The sequence below is a fragment of the Hevea brasiliensis genome, chromosome 14 (assembly GCF_030052815.1).
Source record: "Hevea brasiliensis isolate MT/VB/25A 57/8 chromosome 14, ASM3005281v1, whole genome shotgun sequence".
Lineage (NCBI taxonomy): Eukaryota > Viridiplantae > Streptophyta > Magnoliopsida > Malpighiales > Euphorbiaceae > Hevea > Hevea brasiliensis.
The window spans coordinates 16,761,908-16,788,652 of record NC_079506.1 but is presented as its reverse complement, the minus strand read 5'-3'; the positions used below and the strand labels follow the sequence as shown (position 1 = coordinate 16,788,652).

Sequence of the window (26,745 nt, the reverse complement as noted above, 5' to 3'; positions counted from 1 at the left end):
CAAGTTGAAAAGATCCATTTGCGGGTTAAAACAGGCTTCTAAACAATGGTTTCTGAAGTTTGATCAAGTTTTGACTTCTCTTGGTTTTGAGGAGAATGCTTCAGATCAATGCATCTTTCAGAAGGTGAGTGGGAGCCATTTCATTATTCTAGTGTTGTATGTTAATGACATTCTTCTTGCCAGTAATCGCATCAATCTCTTGAACAATAAAATACATGCTTTCTAGTCATTTTGACATGAAAGATCTTGGTGAGGCCACATATGTTTTGGGTATTCAGATTCACAGTGATAGGTCTTGCGGCATATTGGGTTTGTCTCAAGGAACTTATATTGATAGAGTTCTTAAGAGATTTAATATGCACACTTGCTCATCTTCTATTGCACCTGTTCTTTCAGGTGAGAAACTCTTTCAAGCTTAGTGTCCTCAGGATGACAAGGAAAGGACTAAAATGGAAAAGATTCCATATAGTTCTGCAGTTGGGAGCTTGATGTATGCTCAAGTATGCATTCGTCCTGATATAGCATTTGCTATTAGTGTCCTTGGTAGATACTTGAGTAATCCTGGATGGAGCCACTGGAAAGCTACAAAGAAAGTTATGAGATATTTTGTAGGGTACTAAGAATTATATGTTGACTTACAAAAGATCTGACAATATGAAAGTCATTGAGTACTCTGATTCTGACTTTGCAGGCTATGTAGATGATAAAAAAATCTAATTCTGGTTATATCTTCATGATGTCTAGAGGAGCTATTTCTTGGAAGAGTGCCAAATAAACACTTACCGCTACCTCCACTATGGAAGTAGAGTATGTTGCTTATTATGAGGCCACTTGTCAAGCTATTTGGTTAATGAAATTGATTTCTAGTATGCTTGTTGTTGAAAGCATCTTAAGGCCTTTCGACCATTTATTGCGACAATGCTTCTGCTGTTTGCTTCTCTCAAAATCATAGGAATTCTAGTCGAACTAAACATTTTGATGTCAAATTCTTGCTTGTTCGAGAGAAGATTCGTGAATTACAGACTCGAATTAAATATATTACTACGGATCGAAAATTGCGGATCCGTTAACCAAAGCTTTGCCCATTAATGTTTTTCATAAGCATGTTGTGCATATGGGTGTAGTGAAAACTTTTGATGATGCTTTGGTTTAGTGGGAGTCTGTTTTATGCTATATTTGGGTTCGCATTTGTATGGAATGCTTAGACCATTGTTTTTGGACATATCTTATTACATATTCCATTTAAATTTAGTTTTTTGTTTTTTGAGATTCTATTGGCAATATATATAATATTGTTTTCCCTATCGGATTCAATATTATTTTGTTTGCCATTTCATTAACTGAATTTTATAGGTTAAATTGTTTATTTGTTATTGGATATTGTTTGTATTTTATTAATCTGTTGTTTTAGTTTAATAAATTGGTTACTGCTATCCAAGTGAGAGATTGTTGGATTATTTATTTGTATCTGGATGTGGATTAGCAATAATCAATTGTTAGACTCATTGACAGATTAAATAATGATATCAAGTAATAAGTTTAGTAATTGGCAATATCTAAATAGATTGGGTCATGTGATTGGGCAAGCCTGTAATGGGTCAGACTGTCCATAAGCCCACTAAGGAAAAGGCTCTAACTCTCAGTAGTTATGAACCTACCCTTTCACTTCCATTCTTGATTATTCATAGAAAATCATAAATACAAACGTATTTTCAGGTACACATATTCTCTAATCATACAATCTATAATGATTTAATTTATTTCTAACACTAAATGCATTGAAAATGAAAGTGGGAAAGGATGATATGATAGAAGAAATGATAAATACGTCCATATATAGTGTCGTCTCCAAGTACATACGACAGAAAATGGCAATCAACTAATCAAACCATACAATAAATTGGCAATGCTCTCAACAGATGAACAAAACCAGAAATAAACAAACTGAATCATTCAACTCAACTCCCCACAGATAGACTAGTTTCCAGGTGGTGGAGAAAGGAAGGGGATGGAGGGAATTGTTGGGATAGTGGGAATTGAAGGAATGCTTGGCAAAGGAGGCAAAGTGACCATTGGGACAGTAGGGACAGTGGGTAAGCTAGGAATAGGAGGCAGAGTGGCAGTTGGCAAGGTTGGCAATGTAGGCTGTGGAAGAGTTGGAATGGCTGGCATTGGTGGCAGTGCAGGCTTTGGCAAGTTTGGCACAGAAGGCAACGTGGGCAATTGCAAGAGATGACGAGCTGCTAAGCCAGCATCCATGCTTGAAAATGATAAGGCAACAAAGAAGGCCAAAATTAAGCAATTGAAGGAGGCCATTTGTAAATCTTGAACAGAGGGAAATTTTGCTGGGAGTCTCGATGAGAAACAATGTCTGTTTTGGGAAATATATACACTTTGCTGCAGCCTTGCTTGTCTCGATTGTATGGTGGGTGATCAGGACTCCAGTTTGGTCAGAAAAAACTCTCTATCATATTGGGTTGTTAGTCCAACCCACCAATTTTCCACAGAAAATTGACAAATATGGTTTGTGGTCGATAATACTGTTACACCGCTTATAAGGCGAAACTGTGATTTCATGTAGAATAAATACATAAAATAATAAGCCGCTAATTATTCAATATATAATCCCTAGTCCAACTATTACAATAATTTAGGTTAATATTTTAATTTGAATCTGAAAATTATTTGAAAGTTGTTACAATATTAGATCAAATTACTAAATTTGAAATAAGAGGTGTCTAAGAAGTGCAACATTTAAATGTAGATAAAATGTTTGTTGAAAGTCTTAGGTGGGTTGTGGCAATTTGATTTTAATAGTTTTTTTTTTTTTTAATAAAAGTTATCGTCAAATTATGGCTTTTTTAGAATTATAATCAATTAGTCGTTTTACTTTAATAACATAATTTACTGTTTATTTTTTATATTTTATATCTTTATAATTATCTTATAAAATTTTATTAATAATAAAATTCTTAATTATTATAATTTTATTTCAAATATTAATAAAATAATTTTTTAATGGCACCATATATTACTTTATTTTCAAGAAAATATATATAAAATTATATATAATTTACTTTTAAATTTTGAAATAAATTCATTAATAAATTATTTTTATTATTTTTATATTATACTAATAAAAAATAAAGAAAATAAAAAAATACATGTGGTAGGCAATTATTGTCATTAAAATTTTTTATTTTAAATACAACAAATGTTTTTAACGATAAATTTTTAAATTTTATAAATAACATTTTAGTGAAAATTACTTAAATTATATTAATATAATATTTTTTAAAAAATAAATTTAAATTTATTATGAATAATGGCAAAAAAATTTAGAGATTTTAAAATAATTCATTAATTTTTTAATTCAACTGAAAATTTAATTAAAAAAATATTAATTTTCAAATATATATAGCATAATAAGTAGAGTTTTATAATGCCCAGATTAAAAATTTTAAAATTTTTAATAGATACAGTAAAAAAATTTAGTCATAAAATATATATATATATATATATAAAAAGGAATACTTCTTGATTAAAATATTTAAAATATTATTAGGAATCAAGTTTAAAAAAAATTATTTTAATTATTTAAAAATTTTTATAACTAAAATAGATGAAATTTAATTTCAAAATGATTTTAAATATCTCTTAAGTAATATATTTAAAAATTATTTTTCAATAATAACTCTAATAAATACTAAATAGATCCAATATGTCATGTGATCCGACATGAGTTCAATTGCTTAAATTTGTGAAGTTAAATAATTTAATCCGATCATTCAGATCCTACATTAATTATGGATAGCGTGTGTAGGTGATTTATATGAGTTGTATGTCTTAATAGAATTATTATGATTTTATTAAAAGGTGTGTTATGTCACTGAATTATCTAGATGTGTGTGTACATTTTTGAGGAAAAAAAATTAAAGTACTCGAGAGTGTGAGTCGGTGTGTGTGGATTACCCTCCACACATGAGTCGCATACACGTGGTCCCTTGCATGAATGATTTAGCATGTCTTGATAAAATTATTATAGTTTTATCAAAGGGTGTGTTCTATCATTGAATCACTTGAGTGTTGTATACATTTTTTAATAAAAATATCAAAGTACTTGATAGGGTGAGCAAGTGTGCGTGAGTTACCTCCCACACATAAATCACATACAAATGATCTCTTGAGTGGAAGATTGATCTTTTGAGATCCTATATCAATTATAAATAATATATAGAGATAATTTATATGGGTTAATACGTTCTAAATCACTGGATGTGTATGTATATATTCGAGAAAAAAAAAATCGAGTCCAATTATAATTTAGTGAGCTAAAGCTCACTCCGAGGGGCTAAATTGACTTTCTGCACAAACTAACTGTGCCAAGGTGAAGTTTATCAATTTTAAAATATTTTATTTATAAACTAGAATAATTATTATCTCCGTTACCAGCAGATTGAGCCAGCGGTCGGTGGCTTTTTCCTGCCACGATGGTTTCCTCAACGACCGGTGGATCCCGCCAAGGTCGACCCTCGGTGAGGGCCTGGATTCGATCCCGGTAAACGCTAGCTTCTTTAGTATTATATTTAGCGACGATGTCCATCTCTTTAGGGATTCCATACTGTACTAAAAAAGCGTTGAGCCTTTCGTTGCCTCCAGCTTCCATTTTCTTGATCTGGATCTCAGATCATGAGTCCCTGGTAACGGATCGGACAAAGGATATGTGAACCCCGAGACAACATGCTTGCCAGAGCACTCTGGGAACATGAAGACGCCGTAGGAAAGACACCCATTGCGGATTCTTCTGGGGACAATCGACGCAGATCTTGTTCCCCGGTTGTGATTGGAGATCACGGAGCCGCCGCGATGCCGCCATTGGTAATCATCGGTTAATTTGATTGATTTAGTAGTTCAATCTTGCTGTACTGCAATGTTTCACGCAAATAAAAAATTACAATAAAATCGAATTGAAAAATTAAAATTCATTGATTTTATTAATTTTTTTATTTAAATTAAATTTTGCTCGTTCCTAATTTGATTTTTATATTTTTATTTATTTTGTTATAAGAATTAAAACTTATTGTCTTTATATAATCAAATTATTATTTTAAAAATATATATAATTTATATATATCAATTAAAATATGATTAAATTTTTGAAAAATAATTTAAAATGAATAATCAAGGAAAAGATATAATCTAAATTTGGGGAGAGGCAAATATTAGTTTTGTGAAAAATACTCTTTATTTTTAAATTAATTATAATTATATTTTTATTATTTAAATTAATTTTAATATTTATATAAATTTAAAATTTTGAATTTTAGTGTACATATAAATTTAAAATTTTTAATTTTATTTATATCTAATTTTAATTAAATATATAATTTAAATAAAATAAAAAATTAATAAATAAAAAAATATAATTAATCTATAACCTATAATCCATGTCTATACTTCTATATTTATCTATACTCAGGTTTGGGCCCGTGGACGAGACTAAAAAGGTATTTGGTGCGCTGACCAGGTGATATTCTTTCGATTCAAGTGATATCGAGCCTCAGAACGGTGCATGCGGTCGGGTTCGAGTCTCACCTGCAGAAAAAATTTCTGTGCTAAGAGTAGGCCTGACGAACCTAAAGTCTGCGCAAGTGGAGTCCTGGTGGGTTTGGGCCCGTGGACGAGACTAAAGAGGTATTTGGTGCGCTGACTAGACAGGATATCATTTTCAGTTCAAGTGATATCAGAGCCTCGTAACGGTCTGTGCGGGTGGGAAAACTTCAGAGAATATGATTGAAAGGGAAAACTTAGTCTGATTATAACTGAAAAGAGCAACTCCTTATATAGACTTGGAGGCTATTAGATTACAGGTAATCGGTTAGAAACTGGCTACCGACACTCTTTTAAGTAATAAAGTAAAAGCAAAACAAAGAAGGACACTCTATTGCATTATTGACTGACAAGATTTAACTTTAGTCATGGGGTGGTGGACAGATTGAGAGTATCAAAGTTGGAGTTATCAGAGTCGATTCCAAAAAAGTCATTTGGCCACTGTCGGTGTACAGGTGATGGTGGGTCAGTGTCCTAAATGGCATCCTGTGACTCGGAGTCCATTGGATCCTGGGAATCTTGCCACATGGGATGAGTCCAATCAATGGGTTCTTCAGTGAGAGACCGGATGGGACCAAGTGATGTACAATTCACATGGGGAGGCACCAGGCATTGATAGCTATTGATTTCGCAGAGATATTCGGCAAGCTGTCTTCTTAGGGGCCCCATGGCATTCTTTTCAGTAATTGATCCCTCATAAGTTCTCCATTCATACTCAGTATTTTGGGTCCAGAGGAGTCCATCGGGCCTTCTAGAGAAAAGCCTGTGCATAATGAACATGGTTCTGATATTGGGCTGAGTACCGATGGGCCTGTGTTCAATCCCATGTGTGTCTATGAAACGTTTCAGACTGTATCGCCATATTGAAATGGGCTTGAACCATTCTAGAAATCTGGACAGGAGAGTCCTGTTGGTGTTGCACATAACATATTGGTACAAGGCCATGAGTGGAAATTCTATCCCAGTGGAATAGAGGGTAATCATGCACCAGAGGAGCCATAGTTCTTCCAGGATGGGATGGATGCTGAAACAGGTGAGGAAAGGGTTATCAGGGATAAAGATAGATGAGGATGGGAGCAACCCTCTCAGAGTGTTCCTGGCACTTAGATAGTGGAACAGATGATCCCTTGCGAACTTAGCCATTTTTGTGATAGGCTGGTTGGCTGAGCATCCTGGGGGTAAACTGTCTGGAGTAGGTACTAAGAAGTTGTGCATTGGGGAAGGAGTATATAGAGAAGACGATGATGATGCCATAAGGATCAAAGGGAGTGTAGAGGAAGATTGAATAAGGTGGAGGTTATTGGGCCTGGATAGAAGATCAGGAACCAAGTTATGTTTCCCTTTGATGTGTTGGACTGTGAATTTATACTTGGCGAACCAGTCCTTTAGTCTCAGTAATTGTGGTTCAGGAAGAGACTTATTTTTGAAGTCTAGAACTTTTGGGAAGGATGAGCTGTCCATGACCACAGTAAAATGGTGGCCAATGAGATGGAATTCAAATCTCTTTATCTCATTTTTGACAGCTAATATATCTTTGTAGACCGAATGATAATGTTTCTGAGGCTCTAAAAATTCTCCACTAGCATGTCCACAGATATGCTTTTCCCCTTGTATTTCTTCGATGAGGACTGCACCCCAGTGGGTGTTACTATCTTCAATCTGAAGGATCCGATGTCCAATGCTGGAAATCTTCAGAGGTGGCGGATTCAGAGCCACTTCTTTTAATGCCTTAACTACACATGTCTGTTCTTCTTTCCAAAGCGGAGCATTCTTCCTAAGCATTTTTTATAGTTGGCAAGTGTGGGTGGCCACATGTGGAATAAACTTTCTGATGTAATTGATTATACCAAGGAACTGTTGTATTTGTTTTACTGTCAAGTTCTTATCAGGGAACTTCAGTAATTCTTCTGCAATGTGAGGTCCCGGTTAGTATTTTCCATTTTTGAACTTCATTCCAAGGAAGTCGATATCAGTTTGGGCCAATGAGCTCTTCTTTTCAGAAAGCATAATTACATAGGAATCCACTAATTGTTGGAAAGTAGAGAGAAGTATCCTATGGGCCGTAACATCTTTGGAGAAGAGAAGGATATCGTCTATGTAGATGAGAGCACTGTGAAGTATAGGCTCGAATATCCTTGTCATAGCCTTTTGAAAAACTGATGGGGCCGTCTTAAGGCCGAATGGAAGGACTGTCCATTGATATTGGGCCGAAGGAATGCATAAAGCAGTTTTGGGCCTATCAGAGGGATTAATACCTAATTGCCAAAATTCTGCTTTGAGATCGAACTTGGAGAAAATATGAGCCTCATGAAGTTGATTGAACAAGGCTTCAGGCTTTGGTAATGGAAACTTGTCATCTTGAAGAAAATGATTGAGGGGCTTGTAATCAATGACAAATCTTTTCTTTCTTCTTAGTCGTTCAGATCTTTTTTCAACATAAAAGGCCTGGCAGGCCCACTGAGAGGAAGTGGGTTCTATGAGACCTTATTGGAGAAGCTGTTTACACTCTTCTTGGGTTAGAGCCAAGTCTGTAGGATTCATCCCTGGGTGTGATGCTTTTGTTGGGTTGATATCCTCATTGAGTTTGAACGGAAGGTTGACAAAGAATTCAGGGTTTTTCCACAGGGGGTGGTGATGGTGAATATGTGTATGGGAATCAGCACAGGATCTTAGGAGGAGCTCCTTGTGTTCTTGGAACTCAGTTGAAGCATCAGCCAGAGAATATAACCTTGGGACAGAGGTGAATGGCTAAAAATTCATCTTATACTTTAATCCTGTTGGTAGGATCTTCAAATGCTTCACTTGTTGATACAAGTCAAAGCCTATCAGTAAATCTTTGTCAGGAAGATCCGACCCGATAACCCTGGTCCAGAGGATACAAGTGGGGAAGGACTGGATTCCAATTGGATGCTTGGTGATGAGGCTAGTTTTGAAAACATTCCCATCTACTGCTTTGAAATATTCTTCATGAGGAACCCAGTATTCTGAAGGTAAAATGGCTGGGTTCCTCATGCTTTTGTGAGCCCCGGTATCTAGAAAACCAATGACACTAATGGACCGTACATATTTGCTGAGAAGAATATGAAGCGGGACTAAAGGAATTGGAATAGTTTCTGAGCCGTGAGTCGATTGGGAGGATTGGATATGTTGGGCCAGGTAAGACGGGTAATGGGCTTCAGTATCTGATCCTGATTCTTCTGAAGAAAAAGAGTAGTCTTGTTCCGAACCAGTATCTGCTCCGAGGGCAAAGACTGTATCTTCATCTAGTTCATCTTGTTCAGAGAACAGGGATTCAATATCATCATGTTCCAGGGAGATGTGAGAAGCTTGCTGTATATGTTGTAGAAGCTTGACTGCCTTATTAGGGTTCTTAGGGCAGTTCTTGGCATAGTGACCTCGATTGCCACAGATGTAGCACCTGTCAGACTTCTTTGTACCCGTTCTTTTCTTTCAAAAGTATCTGACTGACCCTCTTCCCTTCTTCTGTTTAAAAGGGGGTTTGAACCCAGAAGAATACTTCTTGTAATGTCCCTTATTCTTTGGTTTGCATTCACAATTCTTTTCCTTGCATTTGATGGCAAGGTGGGACTTCTGGCAGATATTCTTCAAAGCCTTGCTATTGTCAATGATGTCCTTGAACAACTCCTGTTGCTCACACATTTTATCTAAACAAGCCAAGGTCATCTGATGGATTTCTCCAATGGTGATGGCATTCATTGCTTTTCTAGTAGCAGTGATGCTCCTGTGGAGTTCAGGCTGTAATACTTCTAGGAGGGAAGCAATGTATGTATGCCTGAGATTGACATCATTATACCCATTTAACAAATAATAGCGCTGAGCCATGCGTTGATAATGCCTTTCAATATATGTTCTCTTTAAAGAGCAACAACGCATATCAAAGAACTCCTGTCGTAGCTGTTTGCTATTTAAAGACACATCTCTAAGGAACTCAGCAAAAATAGCATTGACAGCTTGTATAATATTCAGGTGACAAAACTGGGCTTTATTATATTCTCCAATGGAGGCAAACCAGTCTTGTAATGTGCCAGTAGTTCGAGAGAAATTCTCTGAGGACAGTGTGAGAATCAGCATCCTCTCGAAGCATCTGAATATCGAGCCAAGCTTAAAATTCTGCAAGACGATCTCTCCATCTTGAAGGGGGAATGTCGTCTAGTGTGAACCATGGGCCTGAGCTGGGCCTGCCTTGGTGTGGGGCTTCCTGGAAGGTTAAAATCTAGGATTGGATCATCTTCTGGCATTTCCACATATGGATCTTGGGCTTGAGGAGGCCCAGTGACAGGGCTTGTAGTTCCACTAGTAGAATCTGTAGTTGGCGAAGGACCTGTTTGAGATGCAGTTGGTTAAGGATCAGTCATGAGCAATGTAGTGATATCCATTCGTCCATCCTCGCTGTCAGATGAATCATCTGAAGAGTTGTTTCCTGATTCAGATGATATAGACACTATATGCTGAGGAGGAGGATCGGGATACATTTTGTCCTTGCCTTTATCAATCTTCCTTTTTGGAGGATGAGACTCTTCCGAGGAAGATGGACTCTTTGGTTCATATCTGGTAGGTGTTGGAGTAGGTCTGAACAAAGGAGATGGGTGGTATGTGGTTGGAGGTGGTTCATATGAGTAGTTAAAAGGACCAAAAGGAGAGTATGCAGGTTCAGGGGTAGGAAGGAAAGGATTATGGGTCACTTGAGTGGAGAATGGGCTGTAAGAAACATGAGCCTCTGTTGGCTTACGCAGGTATGCTTCAACTTGGGCTAACTGTTTTCTTAACCTTCTGATTTCCTATTTCTTCTGGTTAAACTCTGCGTTAAATCTCCTTTGCTGGATTGAGGATCTTAAATCCTTGTCAAGCTGGGCAATTCTGCCTTGCAAATCCATATACATGTTCTGGGCTAATGCAGTGAAAGAATCGACCTTCTGATCAATATGCTGAGTTCTGGTAAGAACTTGATCAATTTTGGAGTCAATTCGTTGTAATGTCTTATTCTGGACAGCTGCATTCTTCGTCTGTCAATTCAGAACTTCTTCAGCTTGAGTGATCGGGGTTATCTGACCTTCACTATCAACCTTAGTTGAGTGAATGAAAGGTCTGGTGGAGATTTTGGTCTGCTGGTCTGTCTATTGTGCTAATGGAGGAAAATTTGCTTCATAAGAGGCAGGTGAGAACATCATACAGGGTTGCACCAAAGGAAGTGCAGGAGGAGGAGAAGAAACTGATTTAAGAGGGGATAGTTTCTTTCCTTCTGTTCTGATGATCTCAAGGGCAAGCTCATAGATGGGAAGAGGCTTTTTCTGCTTGATTTCCTCATGGATACCAATCCATGGGCTATTATCTGGATAGTCTCTTCTGAGAATTTGCTGAGGTCTGCAAGAGGCTTTCCTCGTGCTTTTGGTAAGCTTCCTCCAATTTTTCTCAGACAAATGATGGTCATATTCATTTTCCCAGTAGTTATCAGAACAATCACAGTCTTCATCGCACATTTCAGATCCTGGGAGATCCCAGGGAAAGTGACCATCTATCTTCTGAGGATAGATGTAATGGTTGTCAGGTGTTACTGCTCCAATGGGAAAATCTTCTTGCTCCTTTTCTAATGGCTGGACCATCATGGTCTGGAATACAGGTAAAGATCCTGTAGAATGCCGTGGTGGCTGGAAGGAAGTTTGTACTATTTCATCAGGATTTCTCCTGAAAGAGGATTCTGTGATCTGGATTGGCTGAGAGGTTGAATGAAGTCTTTCATAATTGGTTAACCAATCCTTTGGAATGAGCTGCTCAAGCTCATTTCTAGGCAGTTGCCTAGGGATCTGAACAATTGTTGGGGTGGTCTCAGTATCTGCTAATACGAGCAGAGCGTCATTTGATACGGATGCCTGAGATAGATCTACTGCATAATCTTTGCGGTCTATAGATGATTTGATTGTGTAAAGTAGCCATCATGGAGGATGTGACTTACGCTGCACCAGTGAGTTGAATTTGGACTTTTAAGGCGGTGTTGAGATATGGATCTCTGAGTGAGAGATTGTAGTTTGGGAAAAATGTTAACACCACACTTCCAGCATGCAAAGTGGTAAGGCATGTCCCTATCACTGCATGTTTATACTATAAGAATCTTGTATCAAGGAGAGACACTCTTGCTGTTACTGGAAGCCCACGTCTTCCATGTAGACTGAGGATAAGTCGAACGACTCTAAAGTGGAGGTGAGAAAATCCTTCTTGTCTCCATCTGGGGATGAGTTGAGGAGGAATCTCTAAGGTCATATACTGTTCAGCAGATAAGCTCTGAAGAGAGCACTGGTCCATTCTGGATGCCTGAACGTATTCTTTTGATAAAGATCTTCTGGAGAAAATGAGAGATCTAATAGATTTGGTTAGGGATCCAGATCGTCTATAAATGTTGTAGGGACTGAGAAGAGATAAGAGAGATTCTCCAACCTGAGCATCTTCAAGTAGAGTAGATATTTCTACAAGATTATCAATTCTGGAGGACAAGGTCCTTCGTAGTGGTGAAGAAAAAGAGAGAGAAGAAGTGAGATTAACTATTTCAGAGGGAGAAGGGGTCTGGAGATGGGTCTCAACAACAGGGTTAGGTGTTTGACAGGCCATGATTGGTACGTGGCGTTGTGGTTAGAGATCACTCTACCTTCTAAGAAGGAATTAAACAGTTACTAGTTTCCAGCCGATATACCAAGGTAAGAGAATATGGCAAAAAACAGAGGTACAGAGACTAAGAGAAATACTAGAGGTTGAAAACTTCTCCCCTACTCACCAACGAAGTATGTATAATACAAACATAATCAGACTCTGATACCAGAATGAGCCGGGAGCCCTTACCATATATATAATGTACTCATACTATGCCTATTCCCTCTCCATAGATACTATTAAATTTTTAATGATTAATTAAATTTAATAGTTTATTGCCATAATATCAAATTAATATAACTATATTTTATTCTAATTAAAATTAATTTATATTTTTTATTATTTTTTTATAAGTTTACTTTGTTAGTATCTTAAGCAAAGTTAAAATGTATTTTTTATTTTTAAATTGCACTCTTTGGTTATATTATTTTTATAGTTTAAGTTTTTTTTTCTACTATTTATCTCTACATTATGATTATCATTATATTAGTTAGGGCTACTATTCAAATTTTATGTAGTACTATTTCCTATGCTTTATAAAATTTTAAACTTCTTTAAACTTTTTGCAAGAACAAATAAAAAATAGGTATATTTATTTAAATCAATCTTTGTGCTTTCAATTTATAACAATCTTGTATTTGAATATTATTGCTTCAAATTAAAATTTTCTAATACTACTTATGAATAATTAAATTACATAACATGTGGTGAAACTCAAATAGGATTTTAATATATGCAAGCCATTTCTATAATTGGTTAATTCTATTCAATAAATAAAGTTATTTTGAATATGTATTGTCTTTTATTAAATTTATCATGTTGGCTCTTTCAAAATAATTTTAAAGTTGAAAAAATGGATATAGTTAAGTATTATTAATTTACTAAATCCTATTTTTATCAAGAAATTACCATGAATATTTTAATCTATCACTTATTATAGATATATTATATATTTATTTTAATTCTAATTATTTATAATTACAACAATAATTAATTTCAATTTAATTAATTTAAAATTTTTATAATAAAAATTTACTTAAAATTAATTAGTTTTAATTGATATAATTTTTAAATATAATTATTTTTAAATTAATTTTAAAATTTGTATAAATTTAAAATTCTTAAATTTAGAGTTCATATAAATTTAAAATTTTTAAGTCTATTTATATTAACTTCAATTAAATATAGATTTTACATGAAGTAATTAATTAAAATAAGAAATTAATAAATAAAAATAAAAATATTATTAATATATCTATTATTTATAAAAATTTAAAAGAACATATTTATAGCAATAGATAAATAAGATCATATAAATTCGTCGCTAATGCTATTTAGTGACAAAAAGATACGTCACTAATATTAGCCATTAGTGCCTTCCAAACATTATTGATTAGCCAAAAAAAAGATATATCGCTATAAATCCTTTACATGCCAATTCAAATTTTGACTAATGTTAGGCAAAGCGAACTTGCTCCTCGCACATTTATATATAGTATAGATATAAATATTTTTATTATTTAATTATAAAAAAAGATAAATTTAGAAATACAGGATATCATAAAACAAATTAATTTAATTTATTTATTTAATAAATTTAAGGGTAGAAGCACACATATATTCAAATGTATATGACATTGTAATTAATGATCATATTCAATACAAATCATCGTATATAAATAAATTATTTTTAAATTATATAGTCATTAGAAATCACCATATATTAATTTCTAATCATCATATATAAATAAATTAATTACAAATTATCGCAATTAATTATTATAATGCTCTTCAATAAATTTAATCTTACTTGATAAATAATGAGAGTCCTCATGCTAGCTTATTAATTAGACCAACTTTCATTAGATTAATATAATTTATTCTAATATAAAATGTGAAACAAATTTTTATAATAATAATAATAATAATATGATACTAAGTAAAAAAATCAAGGATGTAATTTATTAATAAAACATCAATTTTGATGGAAATCAATGGTTTTAAAAAGCGTTTAAGTCCCTTTTAATTAATCTTTTCAATTATTTGATCGATATAATTGTGGTTCGGCCAGTGAATGCATACCATATATAATAGCAACCTTCTCCTACTTGAACTTGGAGTACTACTTTTGGAATAACGCCGACTTCAATCGCGATATAAACATCATTGGCCAAGCCCTGCAGATCAGTCCGACATCTTCTTCTTCAATCTCTAGCCATCAACCAGAGTCTTGCTTCTTCTTCGTTCTGTTCATCAACTTCAAGATGCACCTCCACCACCTTTTCAACTTTGGCACCAAAACCGCTCCAAGCGATGCTGTAACCATTCTTGAGATCAATCTCATCTCCGCCCAAGACCTTGACTGTTCACGCAAATCCTCATCCAAGATTCAAACCTACGTCGTTGCTTATATTGATCCTGACAAGAAGCTTAAATCGAGGGTAGACAGATTTGGCCACACCAACCCAACATGGAATGACAAAGTTGTATTCGCCATTGATAGTGAATTGCAGCTCAGGAGGCCGAATGCTTGCTTGGTGTTCGAAATTTACAAGGTTAGGCGACTCAAGAAGGATGAGAAGATTGGTGTGGCTCATGTTCTGGTGGAAAATCTGATATCTGAAGATCATGGAGATGCCAAGTGCATGGCTTTTCATATACGTTCAGAATCTGATGATGTGCCTGGGCCTATACTCAATATTGGAGTGGTCAGGCTACATGGTGTCTTTGATCAATCTCCAAGCTTTCTTGATTCGCCCACTGATTACACGAAGTTGTTGGGAAATTTTTAGATTAATGAATTTTCCTTTTTATCTTTCGTTTTATGTGAACAGTAGAAAGATTTTAATCAATAAGTTTTCGCTTTTACTGTTTTATGGAATTACATTCTTTGTGTCGGCTGGATTAAATTCTGGACCCCAAATCCACATAAAAGTGAAGTTGATGAAGCATTAATTAAGCCTTTTACATGTAATTAAAACTTTCAGAAAACCAGAACGAAGCGGTAGTTGAAGGAGACCAATCACTTAGCTGGTAGCTGATGTGTTGCAGGAGCAATAAATTCTTTTGCTTCTCCATGTACCGATGAGAGTTATCAAACGGATAAAAATATCCTTAAATTTTATATTATTTACATTTAAATGTTATATTATTTATGATTATATTATTTTTAATTATTTATATCAATTTTAAAATTTTATAAATTTAAAATTTTTAATTTTATTTACAAATTTACTTAATTAAAATTTCCATTGCAACTAAATTAAAACTTTGTCAAAAAATAATTAATAAATTCATATTTTTTATAAAAAAAACATGAATTTATGTTTCTTTAAAAAAATCAATTCAAATTTAAATAGTTTTTAATTATACTAATAATTAATACTCTAAATTTTAATTAATAAAATGTTATATTTCTCAATTTTATTCCAATTTGGCAACGTAAATTTAGCTAAATTAAAATTAAACTTGAACAACACGAAAAAAAAAAGAAGTAAATACTATATTTAATTAAAAAAAAATGAAATTTGTGAAATCATAAAAAGGAGCTTTAGCGATGGAAGAAAAAGAATTCTCACAGATCTTTATCTATTATATTCATAATTAGGTCGCTTAAATATATTTACTAAAACATTATATAAATATAACAAAAATCTTTATAGGGGCAAACACATAATTGAAAACGGAGGAGGAAAAAAATTAAATAGCCATTTAATTATTATAATTAATGAAAATTTATAAATTATATTTTTATCAAACAATAATCTTGATTTTTTTTTATAAATCATATATTTTGTTAACTTTAAACAATAAGGAATAACTTAATAAAGAAGGTACATAAATCATAATTAATATTAATTGTAATATTTTTTTAGCTTATTATTGGGACATTAATTTTTAGAAAATTTAATTCAGGAGTTGATAATTAAAAAGTTAAAGTACTATAGAAAAACTAAATTTTAGGTTAAAGAGTTTAAATGTGTGTACATATATTTTTAAATTAATTTTTGTTTTAAAATAATAATTTATAATTATTATAATAAATAGTAATTAAAAATTTTGATTCTATTGGAATAAAATAAAAAGAGATCATTTTTTACACCATAAAAATTATATTTTAGTTTTATATTCAATTTATTTTCATGATTGATAGTAAAACTAATTTTAAATTTTAATTAGATAAAATTATTATTTTTAATTTTGAGAGAAATTTTACAAATTAAAGAAAAAATAGTCACTAAAATTAAAATTTTTTATAATTTAAATAAATGTAAAATTTTTTTAAAAAACCTTATATTAAATTTTTTTTAAATAAAAATAAAAATTAATATTTTTAGAAAAAAATGGGTAAGTGACTATTCATAATAACAATATAGAATTAAGCACATAAAAATTAATAAAATTTATTAGATGCAAATAGTTAAAAAATTTAATTATATATATAAGTAATTAATAAAAAAAACTTCATGGATAAATTTTTATAATTATTATATATAATTTTATTGTAAAATTTTTATTTTAAATTTCACTTTTTTACTATTCACTCTAATTTATAATTTTCGCTCACTTTTTTTTACTCATATATATATATAGTTTTTTGATAGGCATAATTTAATTTAAAAGTATATCATGTGATATTTAGTGTGTTATCATTAAATTGACAAAACCTTTATTTTATTAGATTAATATCTTAAAATTTTATGTCATCTATTATCCATAAATTCTTTGCTACAATAATATTAATTGAAAATATAAAAAAAAAAATTAGCATGTCAGCATTATGTTAATTGATACAAAAATAATATGACAATATAAAAGTTTATGATATTAATTTAATGAAAATGAAAACATTCTTTCTTAAATAATCAAACAATAAATCACATGGTGTGTTTTTTAAATTCTCTATATATAATTTCTATTTATATAATCACATTTATAAATAGAGAGATTTTTTTATTATTTCTGAAATTCTTAGCCTAATAAAATTTTTTAAGTATTATATTTTATTTATTTTAAAAAGAAAGTATTATATATTACTTTTATGCTATTTTTTTTATAAATTCTATATATTTTTATGTTAATTATGATTATTAACATATAATTTTTTATGAAATATTTCTCATTCTAAGTCGGTTTGTAATTAATTATTTAAGTTTTATTATTATTTATTATTTTAAAAATTACATTATTGAATAAATTAAAAATAAATTTTTAAATAAAAAATTATAATTCAAAAACATATTAAAAACATAAAACGCAAGTGCAGCACATATGCCATAAAAATTAATTAAAAATAAACAAATAAATAAAAAGCAGCAGATAGACCACAACATGCTGGGTTATATATAGTGGGTTTCTCTTTGGCTTTAGAAAGCAGAAAATATTAGAAACAAAATAAATAAATGAATCCCAAGATTGATTGTATAATAGCAATCTTTATCACTGTACTAATTAAAGACTTTGACATATAACTGCTACAGACAATTGATTAGTTACATAATTGTTTCTACAACAATATTTGTAACTACTTAAAATGTTTCTACTCTCATTGGGGTTTTCCCAACCACTCATTTATTGGCATTCATTATCAACTAAATTTCATTTGTTACTATGATATTGTTTGTATATGCATGTAGTCTTGTTCATGAGTCATGAATCTCTTTTCTTCAAGATTCATTGCTTCCAATATTTCTAATTTTATTTTTGGATTTGGATTCAAATTGATGTATAATTTGTTTGCTATGCTAATATAGTAGTGAGTATATTGTATAAATCAATTTATCATTAATTTTTCATATTTATTAAATTTAATGATCCATTATATAGTAAATATATATACCTAAGTATTAAATTAAGAGAAAGGATAAGATTATATTATTGACAAGTGTATCTTATTTATTTTTTTTTAAATGTATGTATTATAAATAGGTTAATCACACAACTGACTGAGAGTATTGAACATTTCACATTTACACACATATATCTTTGTGAACGAAGTTAATTGGATATAGATATGCTGTTATATTCGGCATATAGATAGGCTATACTGAGCATATAGATAGGCTAATCGCATTCACATAAATCTATTTTCATGAATGGAGTTAATTAAATATAGATACGCTAAATACTGAGTGTATAAATAGGCTGATTACATATTTAGTAGGGAATATTGTGCTTTTTCACATCCTAACACATTTACTTTCATGGATGGAGCCAACTAATTAAATATAGGTATACTATCGCACCAAGAGGCCAATGGTAGCATTTGAACTTGTATCTCTAATTGAATAAATTTTCCTTACATCTGAACCAACCCTTATGGGTGATAAGTACTTTTCTTATATATGTAATCATACCTTAAAGTGAAAAGGATTTTTTTCTTCTCCTCTTTATTTCTTATTGTCTTACACAAATATTAACTTTTATTATTGGAATGGTCATCACCAAACCTAGAGGCTAAGCTAACAGTGCATTTACACTCATCCAAGCATGTCTAACATATTTATGCCTATAAATACCTAATAAGAGAAGCACCACTCCCTTCACTCCTCTTCTGACTCTTCTTTTACACCTTTCTTTAATGGCTTCTTCCCGTTTCTTGATCTTGGTTTTGTTGATCACATTGTCGTTTTCAAGCATAGGAGTTGCGTCGGCAGGTCGTCGGCTGCAGCAACTATTTGGCATGTTCCCTCCATTGGATCTTCCTCGATTGCCTAAAACTCCAAATGATTTTCCTGTGCCACCAGTTGTGAAGTTGCCTCCTGAGCTACTTCCTCCACCTTTCTTCCCCTCTTTTTCTCTCCCAACTCCACCTGCTCCTTATTTCATTCTCAATGGGCCATGAGATTGGAAAATTATGTTACTTATGGAGGAAGTAGTTCGTGGCTAGCTGCAATAATGATGCAAATAAAAAAGAATGTATTCAATTAATAAAGGTCCATGAATGTGATGTATTATAATATGGCCAATTTATCTTCGCTTGTATTTTTGTAGGCTAATGCCTACTTCAAGTGTATAATGTTCAAGTACTAAAGACTTTTTAAGGGATAATCATTCATGAAATTAGTCCTCCACTTATAATATTGATTATCAATTTATACAAGTGACAATAATTTAGATCTAACAGTAAATTAACTAAACTAAATATTAATAGAATTTTTCTTCTTGTGTAGACTCGGTCTATTATGAATTCAAAATATAAAATATATAATGAGATCCATTTATTAAATATATGTGTTTCATATAATTATATTTTGAGCTCACGATGAATCAGGTCTAAACAAAAATTTCTAATATTAACGGCGCAATTAAAACCCAAGCTAATAAATCAAGTCCTATATGAAAAAGCACCTAACAAGGTTGCCCCAAGCTAGAAACCAAACCCTAGTAATATGGGCATGACCTGAAAGTGGCAGGAACATGGTTGTAGAGGGAGCATCGCTGACTCTCCCAAACAAAGCCAAACAAGACCTTCCAAGCAGCAAAGGAAACCGATGAAGCACAGGATTGTTCATCATGGCAAAAAGCCTACACACTGAACCCCTAATGGATGCTAGAAAAGCCTATATATATACATATATATTTCTTTATGGCAAATAAAATTTAAAAAGAAAAACTTAAACACTAGAAAAAGGTGAAAAATGCTAACATGGTCCTGAGAAACAATCCAACTTGCAAGAAAATAAGAGAAGCAAAATTTATTTCAAGAGAATATGGGGTTGGGAAGCAATCAGCCATGTTGTATATGGGCTTGTAGTTGGGCTCAGAGAAAGCACATTCTCTAGAAACAGGCTCAAAGGTTACGATTTTGTTCTCTCATTTCTATTTTCCATCCTATCCTTTTCAGTTTTCCCCACTCTTTCATGGAAGTCTACTGCCTCACTGAGCGAGAGTCAACCATAGTAAATAGAGGTGGAAGAACTTCTACTGAAGAAGATGATTTTCCCCTGGTTAGGTTATCCTTGAATTTCTTTTAATTCCATTTCCACTTCAACTCCTTTGTTTATGTGATGTGATGGAAGCCATTGCTGTTGTTGGAGAGGCCATTCTATCTGCTTCCTTACAAGGGTTGTTCAAGAAGTTGACTTCAAATGACTTGCTCAAATTTGCAAAAGAAGAGCAAGTCTTTGCTGAGCTCAAGAAGTGGGAGAGGCTGCTGAAGAAAATCCATGCAGTTCTTGAAGATGCAGAGGAGAAGCAGATGACAAATGGGTTTGTGAAGATTTGGCTTGGAGACCTAAGAGACTTGGCTTATGACATGGAGGACTTACTGGATGAGTTCACAACTGAAGCTCTGCAGCGCAAGGCAATGGTAAAACCCCACGCTAGTACAAGTAAGACACGGAAATTTATTCCTAGTTGCTTTACTAGTTTGAATCCACATATCGCCATCTTTAAATTTAGAATGGAATCTAAAATAAAGGAGGTCACTAGAAGATTAAAGCAACTGGTTTCGGAAAAGGATGACCTTGAACTGAAAGAATATGGTGGAGCAAAGTCTTATGAACGGAAAGAAAGAATACCTTCTACTTCTGTGGTGAATGAGTGTCATGTCTATGGCAGGGAAAAGGATAAGGAAGCTATTCTTGAGTTATTGCTAAGAGCTGAAGTTAGTGAGGATGATTTATGTGTGATTCCCATAATTGGGATGGGCGGTGTGGGAAAGACAACTTTGGCTCAAATTGCCTTTAATGATGAACAAGTAAAGAAGAGTTTTGAACTAAAAGCATGGGTCTGTGTGTCTGAAGAGTTTGATGTTGTTAAAATAACAAGAGCAATTTTGCAGGCAATAACTTTGGAGAGTTTTGATAAGGAGGATTTGAATTTGCTTCAAGTGAGGTTAAAGGAGAAGTTATCTGGGAAGAAATTTATTCTTGTCTTGGACGATGTTTGGAATGAGAATTATGATCTGTGGGATATTGTTCGTAGGCCTTTCGTGACAGCATCACCTGGAAGTAAAATAATCGTTACAACTCGCAATGAAGGAGTTGCATCAATCATGGGTAATGTTCCAGCTTACTCTCTTCAAGTTTTAGAGGATGATGAATGTTTGTCACTCTTTCTCCAACATGCATTGGGAACAAGAAATTTTGATTCATACCCAAATCTTAAATTAATTGGTGAAGAAATAGTGAAAAGGTGTAAGGGCTTGCCATTGGCTGCAAAAGCAATTGGAGGACTCTTGCGCAGAAAACAAAATTGTGATGAGTGGGAAGATATATTGAATAGCAGGATATGGGATTTACCAGAAGAGAGAAGTGTTATTTTTCCAGCTCTAAGATTGAGTTATCATCACCTTCCTTCTCATTTGAAACGATGTTTTGCCTACTGTGCAATATTTCCCAAAGATTATGAATTCAATGAGAATGAATTAGTTTTGTTGTGGATGGCTGAAGGTTTCTTACAACAAATAAAAGGAAAGAAGCAAATGGAAGTCTTAGGTCTTGAGTATTTTGGTGATTTATTATCAAGATCATTTTTTCAACAATCAAGTAGCAACAGTTCACGGTTTGTAATGCATGACCTGATTCATGATCTTGCTCAATCGATTGCAGAAGACGTGTGTTTCAGTTTGGAGGATAGATTGGAGAGTGACAAATTTGTTATGAATTTTGAAAAGGTTCGCTATGCTTCATTCAATCATCATCGATATGACATCTCGCAGAGGTTTGAAGTCTTCTACAAAATGAAAAATTTGCGAACATTCCTGGCATTACCAGCTCTTCTTGCTTCAGATTCAGATTGGTGCTACTTACCTTATAAGGTGTTACAGGACTTGCTGACAAGATTACAGTGCTTAAGGATACTATCTTTGAGTGGTTATAGGATAAAGGAGATACCAGATTCAATCAGCAATTTAAAGCATCTAAGGCACCTTAATATTTCTCACTGTGCAGTCCAGTGCCTACCTGAATCTGTGAGTGCTCTTTCAAACTTACAGACGTTGATATTACGTAGATGTAGTAAGCTTTCTAAGCTGCCTGCAGGAACTGGGAATCTAATCAATTTGCGTCATCTTGACATTACTTGTACACATAATTTGCTAGAGATGCCACTGGGAATAGGCAAATTGACAGACCTCCAATTCTTGCCAAAATTTATTGTGGGGACATGTGGTGGCCTCAAGATAAAAGAGTTGAAGGATTTGTTGCAACTTCAAAAGGGCCTTTCCATTACAGGGCTGCATCATGTGGTGGATGTTAGAGATGCCAGAGTTGCTAATTTAAAGCAGAAGCAGGGCCTTGATGAGTTAGCTTTTGAATGGATTGATGATTTTTATGACTCACGAAGCAAAAGGAATGAAATGCAGGTCCTCAACTTTCTAGAACCCCATCAGAATCTAAAAAGGCTCACAATCAAGTTCTATTGTGGCACAGAATTCCCATCCTGGCTAGGTGATTCCTCTTTCTCTAATTTAACACACTTGGAACTCTGTGACTGCAGAAAGAGCACATCATTACCATCACTTGGTCAATTGCCCTCTCTCCAAGACTTGAGCATAAGAGGCATGAATGCTGTGAAATATGTTGGCATTGAGTTTTATGGGGATTTATCTCCTTCTTTTGTATATTTCCCATCTTTGAAAATTCTCAAATTTGAAGACATGCAAGAATGGCACGAATGGTCTTTCCATGGTGTCACTGAAGAAGGAATCTACCCTAATCTTCTAGAGCTTACGATAAAGAACTGTCCCAAATTGAATGGAAATTTACCTAGCCACTTTCTGTCCTTATATAGTCTTCATATTTTTAAATGCCCAAGCTTGACAGGTCCACTAATAAGCCTCCCTTCTCTGCGTGAGTTAAATATAAGAGAATGTAATGAGGTGGTTCCCAAAATTCTGACTGATCTCACATCACTCACCACCTTAAGAATTGGGAGAATTTCAAGGTTTACTTCCTTGCCAAATGTGTTGATACAGAGCTTGGAATCACTTGAAATTTTGGAGATTCAAGATTGCCATGAGATGATATCTTTGTGGCAGGAAAGAGCTAGTGTAGAAAGACTTGCTTCTTTGAGGCGTTTAGAGATTCATAATTGTTCCCAGCTTGTGTCTTTGGAAAATGAAGAGTCTTTGCCCTGCAGTCTTGAAGTTGTGAACCTAGTTAATGGTGGTGCCCTAGAGAAACTGCCAAATGGGTTGCACATGCTCACCTGCCTTAGAAGTTTGAGCATCCGAAGGTGTGCAAGACTGATCTCAGTTGCAGAAACATGCTTGCCGTCTTCCCTCAAGCATCTTCAGTTAATAAATTGTGATACTCTCATGTCTCTACCTTTAGGGGTCACAGTGTTGATGCATGCTAACAAAAGCAACCAGTGTCTTCTTGAAGAGTTAGAAATTCAGTCATGCCCTTCTCTCAAATCATTTCCAAAGGGCAAGTTACCTAGCACTTTAAAGTCCTTGGCCATTCGAGATTGTAGAAATCTGCTGAGTTTGCCTGAGGGAATCATGTGTATTGATAATGATGTCAATCCTATGCCTCTTCTTGAAGAACTGACAGTTAGTGGATGTTCATCACTCACAACATTTCCGGCAGGGGTTTTTCCGTCTAGACTTAAGACGTTTCACGTTTGGGATTTCAACCAATTGGAGTCACTTTCAAGATGGATGTTTCGAAGTAATATGTTGCTGGAATGCATTAGTATTTGGAACTGCCCAATTCTGAAAATCTTGGAGCTTGAATACCACGCTAGTTTGATGCATCTCAGTGAACTGGAAATTAGTTGTTGTCCTAGTTTAAAGTCTTTAGGTAGCAGCTTCTCCATCCCCAATCTTAAATCCTTGAAGATTGAGGACTGTCTGACTCTCAAGTCCCTACCCAATCAGATGCATAACCTTAAGTCTCTTGAATCATTAATCATACTGGATTGTCCAAGTCTCACTTCCTTTCCAGATGGGGGCTTGCCCCATAACTTAACAAAGCTGGAGATATGGAATTGTGAGAATTTGAAGCAGCCAATGTCAGACTGGGGCATGCACAGACTTACTTCTCTCCAATGCTTCCATCTTGTTGGGACAAGTCCTCCAGAGATGAGCTCCTTTCCTGATGAAGGTGGGCTCTTGCTTCCCACCTCTCTGAACTTTCTTTTTCTCGAAAGAGTCCAGAACCTGGAATCTTTATCCAGAGGCATCCAGGAGCTTACCTCTCTTGTGCAATTATGGATCATAAACTGTCCTAATGTCTGGTCCTTACCAAAAGAAGGCCTCCCTCCCACACTTGGACAACTCTACATCGGCAACTGCCCTCTTCTGAAACGGCGGTGCTCGAAGGAGAAAGGAGAATACTGGCCCATCATAGCCCACATCCCTCATATGGTGATAGATTGAACTCAACTAAACTGTGCAAGAATAATAGGGAAGTAGAAGCTAATCCACGAAGTCTTTTAGATCATCAAGCAGGTACCTGCATCCAGAAAGATAGAACTTTTTCATTTTTTTTTCCGTTCTTTTCTTGAGATAGCTGATATTGTTCCATTACAATGGTGCAGGGCAGCAGACATTCCGATTAACTCCAAAGCATACTCATCCTCCGCCAACTTTTTCATTGAAAAATATGTTAATTTAAATTTTCACCTTTGTTTTATTAATATTTTTCCCCTTTCTTGTGCTCAAACCTTTAGCATTACTTCTCACTTCAGTTGCCCCCTTCATAGCTTTCAGCTTCAACAAACAATGACCTGCTAAGAAAGAAAGCTGCATATATAGTTTTGACAGATAAAAAGAGTACAGGCTTTTTAGCTGCATAAGTTGGCTTTGAATCTTTGAAATTTACTTAAGATACTGAATATTTGGTTTGTGCTCTACAAGTTGAAAATACTGAACCTTTTTCTTCTTTCATTTTCACTTGTTTTCTGTTAATCCAAATTGATCAAAGTGCGTGTATGTGTATATAACTTCATGGAAATGATCTTATGATGAACATGATTAAGTTGCAAATCTGAAAATGGAAATTGATGGACGTAGAAAAGAAACAAATTAAATTTTGCTTGTTGGTACATTAGAAATTTTGAAGAGTTGAAATTTTATTTTGTATTATAAGGCAAGTATTTAATTACTGGGTGTTAGTCCATTGGCAAAGACTATTAGATTGATGGTCTCAAAGAGAGTTGCCCCTTACAGCAGGGTAAAGATTCAAGTCATCCAAAATTGCTTGCCACATGAAACTTTTAAGGAGAGGCACCACATCTGTTAACATTTTAATGGGTAGCTAAAAGTAGCTGCATGGTATGCGTTTCCAAACAGAGGCCTTTGTACTAAACCTCACCCTTGAGCATTGCCTATTTTGATTCAATGATTGGACTGAGTTTGAAAATCTTATTTAATAATCATATGAATATTTTTCTCCCCTTTGAATTTTAGTTATACAGAAAATTTTTCTGAAACTGTTTTTTTTTTTATTTTAAAAACTTCAAAATGCGTTAAAATGGCAACTTAATTATCAAAAAAAAAAAATTGAAAATGAAAAATTTCAAATATGAAAATCAGGATGCCTTGAAAAGTAAGTGATAAAGATGAAATGCAGTTTACCCAACAGGGCACCATCAATAATGAGTAGCAAAAGTGGGAGTGACTTTCTCTTAAGAACTTACAGCATTCATACATGATTGAACTCTTTCTTTTACTTCTATTAATTAGGAAAAGTTCATGGGATAATGGGCATCAATGTGAAGGCTCTTGAAACTGTTCCAAAAAAAAAAAAACTCCCACCCAATAATAATAATATTTAATTTCTTTGTAATAAAAATATTCCTAAATTTAAAAAGTAACAACAAAACTCGCTAAACTTTGAAATTTTACATAATAAAATTATTATAACTCTAAATAGCCAGTTTATAAATAATGTTAACGTAAACAATCCAAAATAGTGATAATGTGAATAATTACTATTATTTTTTAAGATAAAACCTTTCTATCATTTATAATATATCTAGCACTTCATTATCTTATACTACTGATATTATTTCATGATTGAGCTATGAAAAAAATAATTATTATTTTTTTTCACTATCACAGAGAAAAGAAAATTATGAGTGTCTTTAGTGATAGATATTGAACTTTATCCAATTTCTTAATTATAAAAAAGTTTATCTAATCTCAAGAGTCCATTTGAAACTTATTTAACAAACAATTGGATATAACTGAAATAGCAATCTAGCATCAGTTATAATAAAACTACTGATATGTAACTTATGATCCTCAAATATCAAAAAACTAATAATAAAAAAAATTAAAATATTGATTAAAATGTACATACCATTAATAGTCCACAACAAAAAATTGACACGATTAATATCAAGAAATTAGAACAGTGGTCCTCTATTGTACTAACTTCAGCAAAACCCAACCAAACCATAGAACACAAAATAATCAAAACCCAATTGCCAAAGTCCCACAACCTCATTAGTCAATATGTATAAATACCCAATTGGCCAATTCTCAAACCATGGCTTAGACTTCAATTTCTACTCTCTTCC

General features: G+C 33.5%; 4 protein-coding genes across 4 annotated transcripts; 2 read left to right on the top strand and 2 right to left on the bottom strand.

Annotated features, from left to right (window-relative positions):
* Nucleotides 1-1,977: 1,977 nt before the first annotated feature.
* Nucleotides 1,978-2,316, bottom strand: LOC110636069 (protein PELPK1-like). The gene has a single exon (XM_058134330.1). It carries the CDS (start codon nt 2,314-2,316, stop codon nt 1,978-1,980), a length of 339 nt encoding a protein of 112 aa, XP_057990313.1.
* A 2,073-nt stretch (nt 2,317-4,389) lies between these two features.
* LOC110636082 (ADP-ribosylation factor GTPase-activating protein AGD7) lies at nt 4,390-5,020 on the bottom strand. The gene is given in 3 exon segments (XM_021785627.2): nt 4,390-4,740; nt 4,743-4,783; nt 4,785-5,020. Coding segments are annotated over 3 exon segments (456 nt in total). The 5' UTR covers nt 4,877-5,020; the 3' UTR covers nt 4,390-4,417.
* Nucleotides 5,021-14,234: 9,214 nt separating this feature from the next.
* On the top strand, nt 14,235-15,176 carry LOC110636086 (BON1-associated protein 2-like). The gene has a single exon (XM_021785640.2). The coding sequence runs from the start codon at nt 14,535-14,537 to the stop codon at nt 15,060-15,062; it is 528 nt and encodes a 175-aa protein (XP_021641332.2). The 5' UTR covers nt 14,235-14,534; the 3' UTR covers nt 15,063-15,176.
* A 4,885-nt stretch (nt 15,177-20,061) lies between these two features.
* Nucleotides 20,062-25,114, top strand: LOC110636097 (putative disease resistance RPP13-like protein 1). Its single transcript, XM_058134783.1, has 2 exons — nt 20,062-24,670; nt 24,760-25,114. Exon 1 carries the CDS (start codon nt 20,285-20,287, stop codon nt 24,596-24,598), a length of 4,314 nt encoding a protein of 1,437 aa, XP_057990766.1. The 5' UTR covers nt 20,062-20,284; the 3' UTR covers nt 24,599-24,670; nt 24,760-25,114.
* The last annotated feature ends 1,631 nt before the right edge of the window (nt 25,115-26,745 follow it).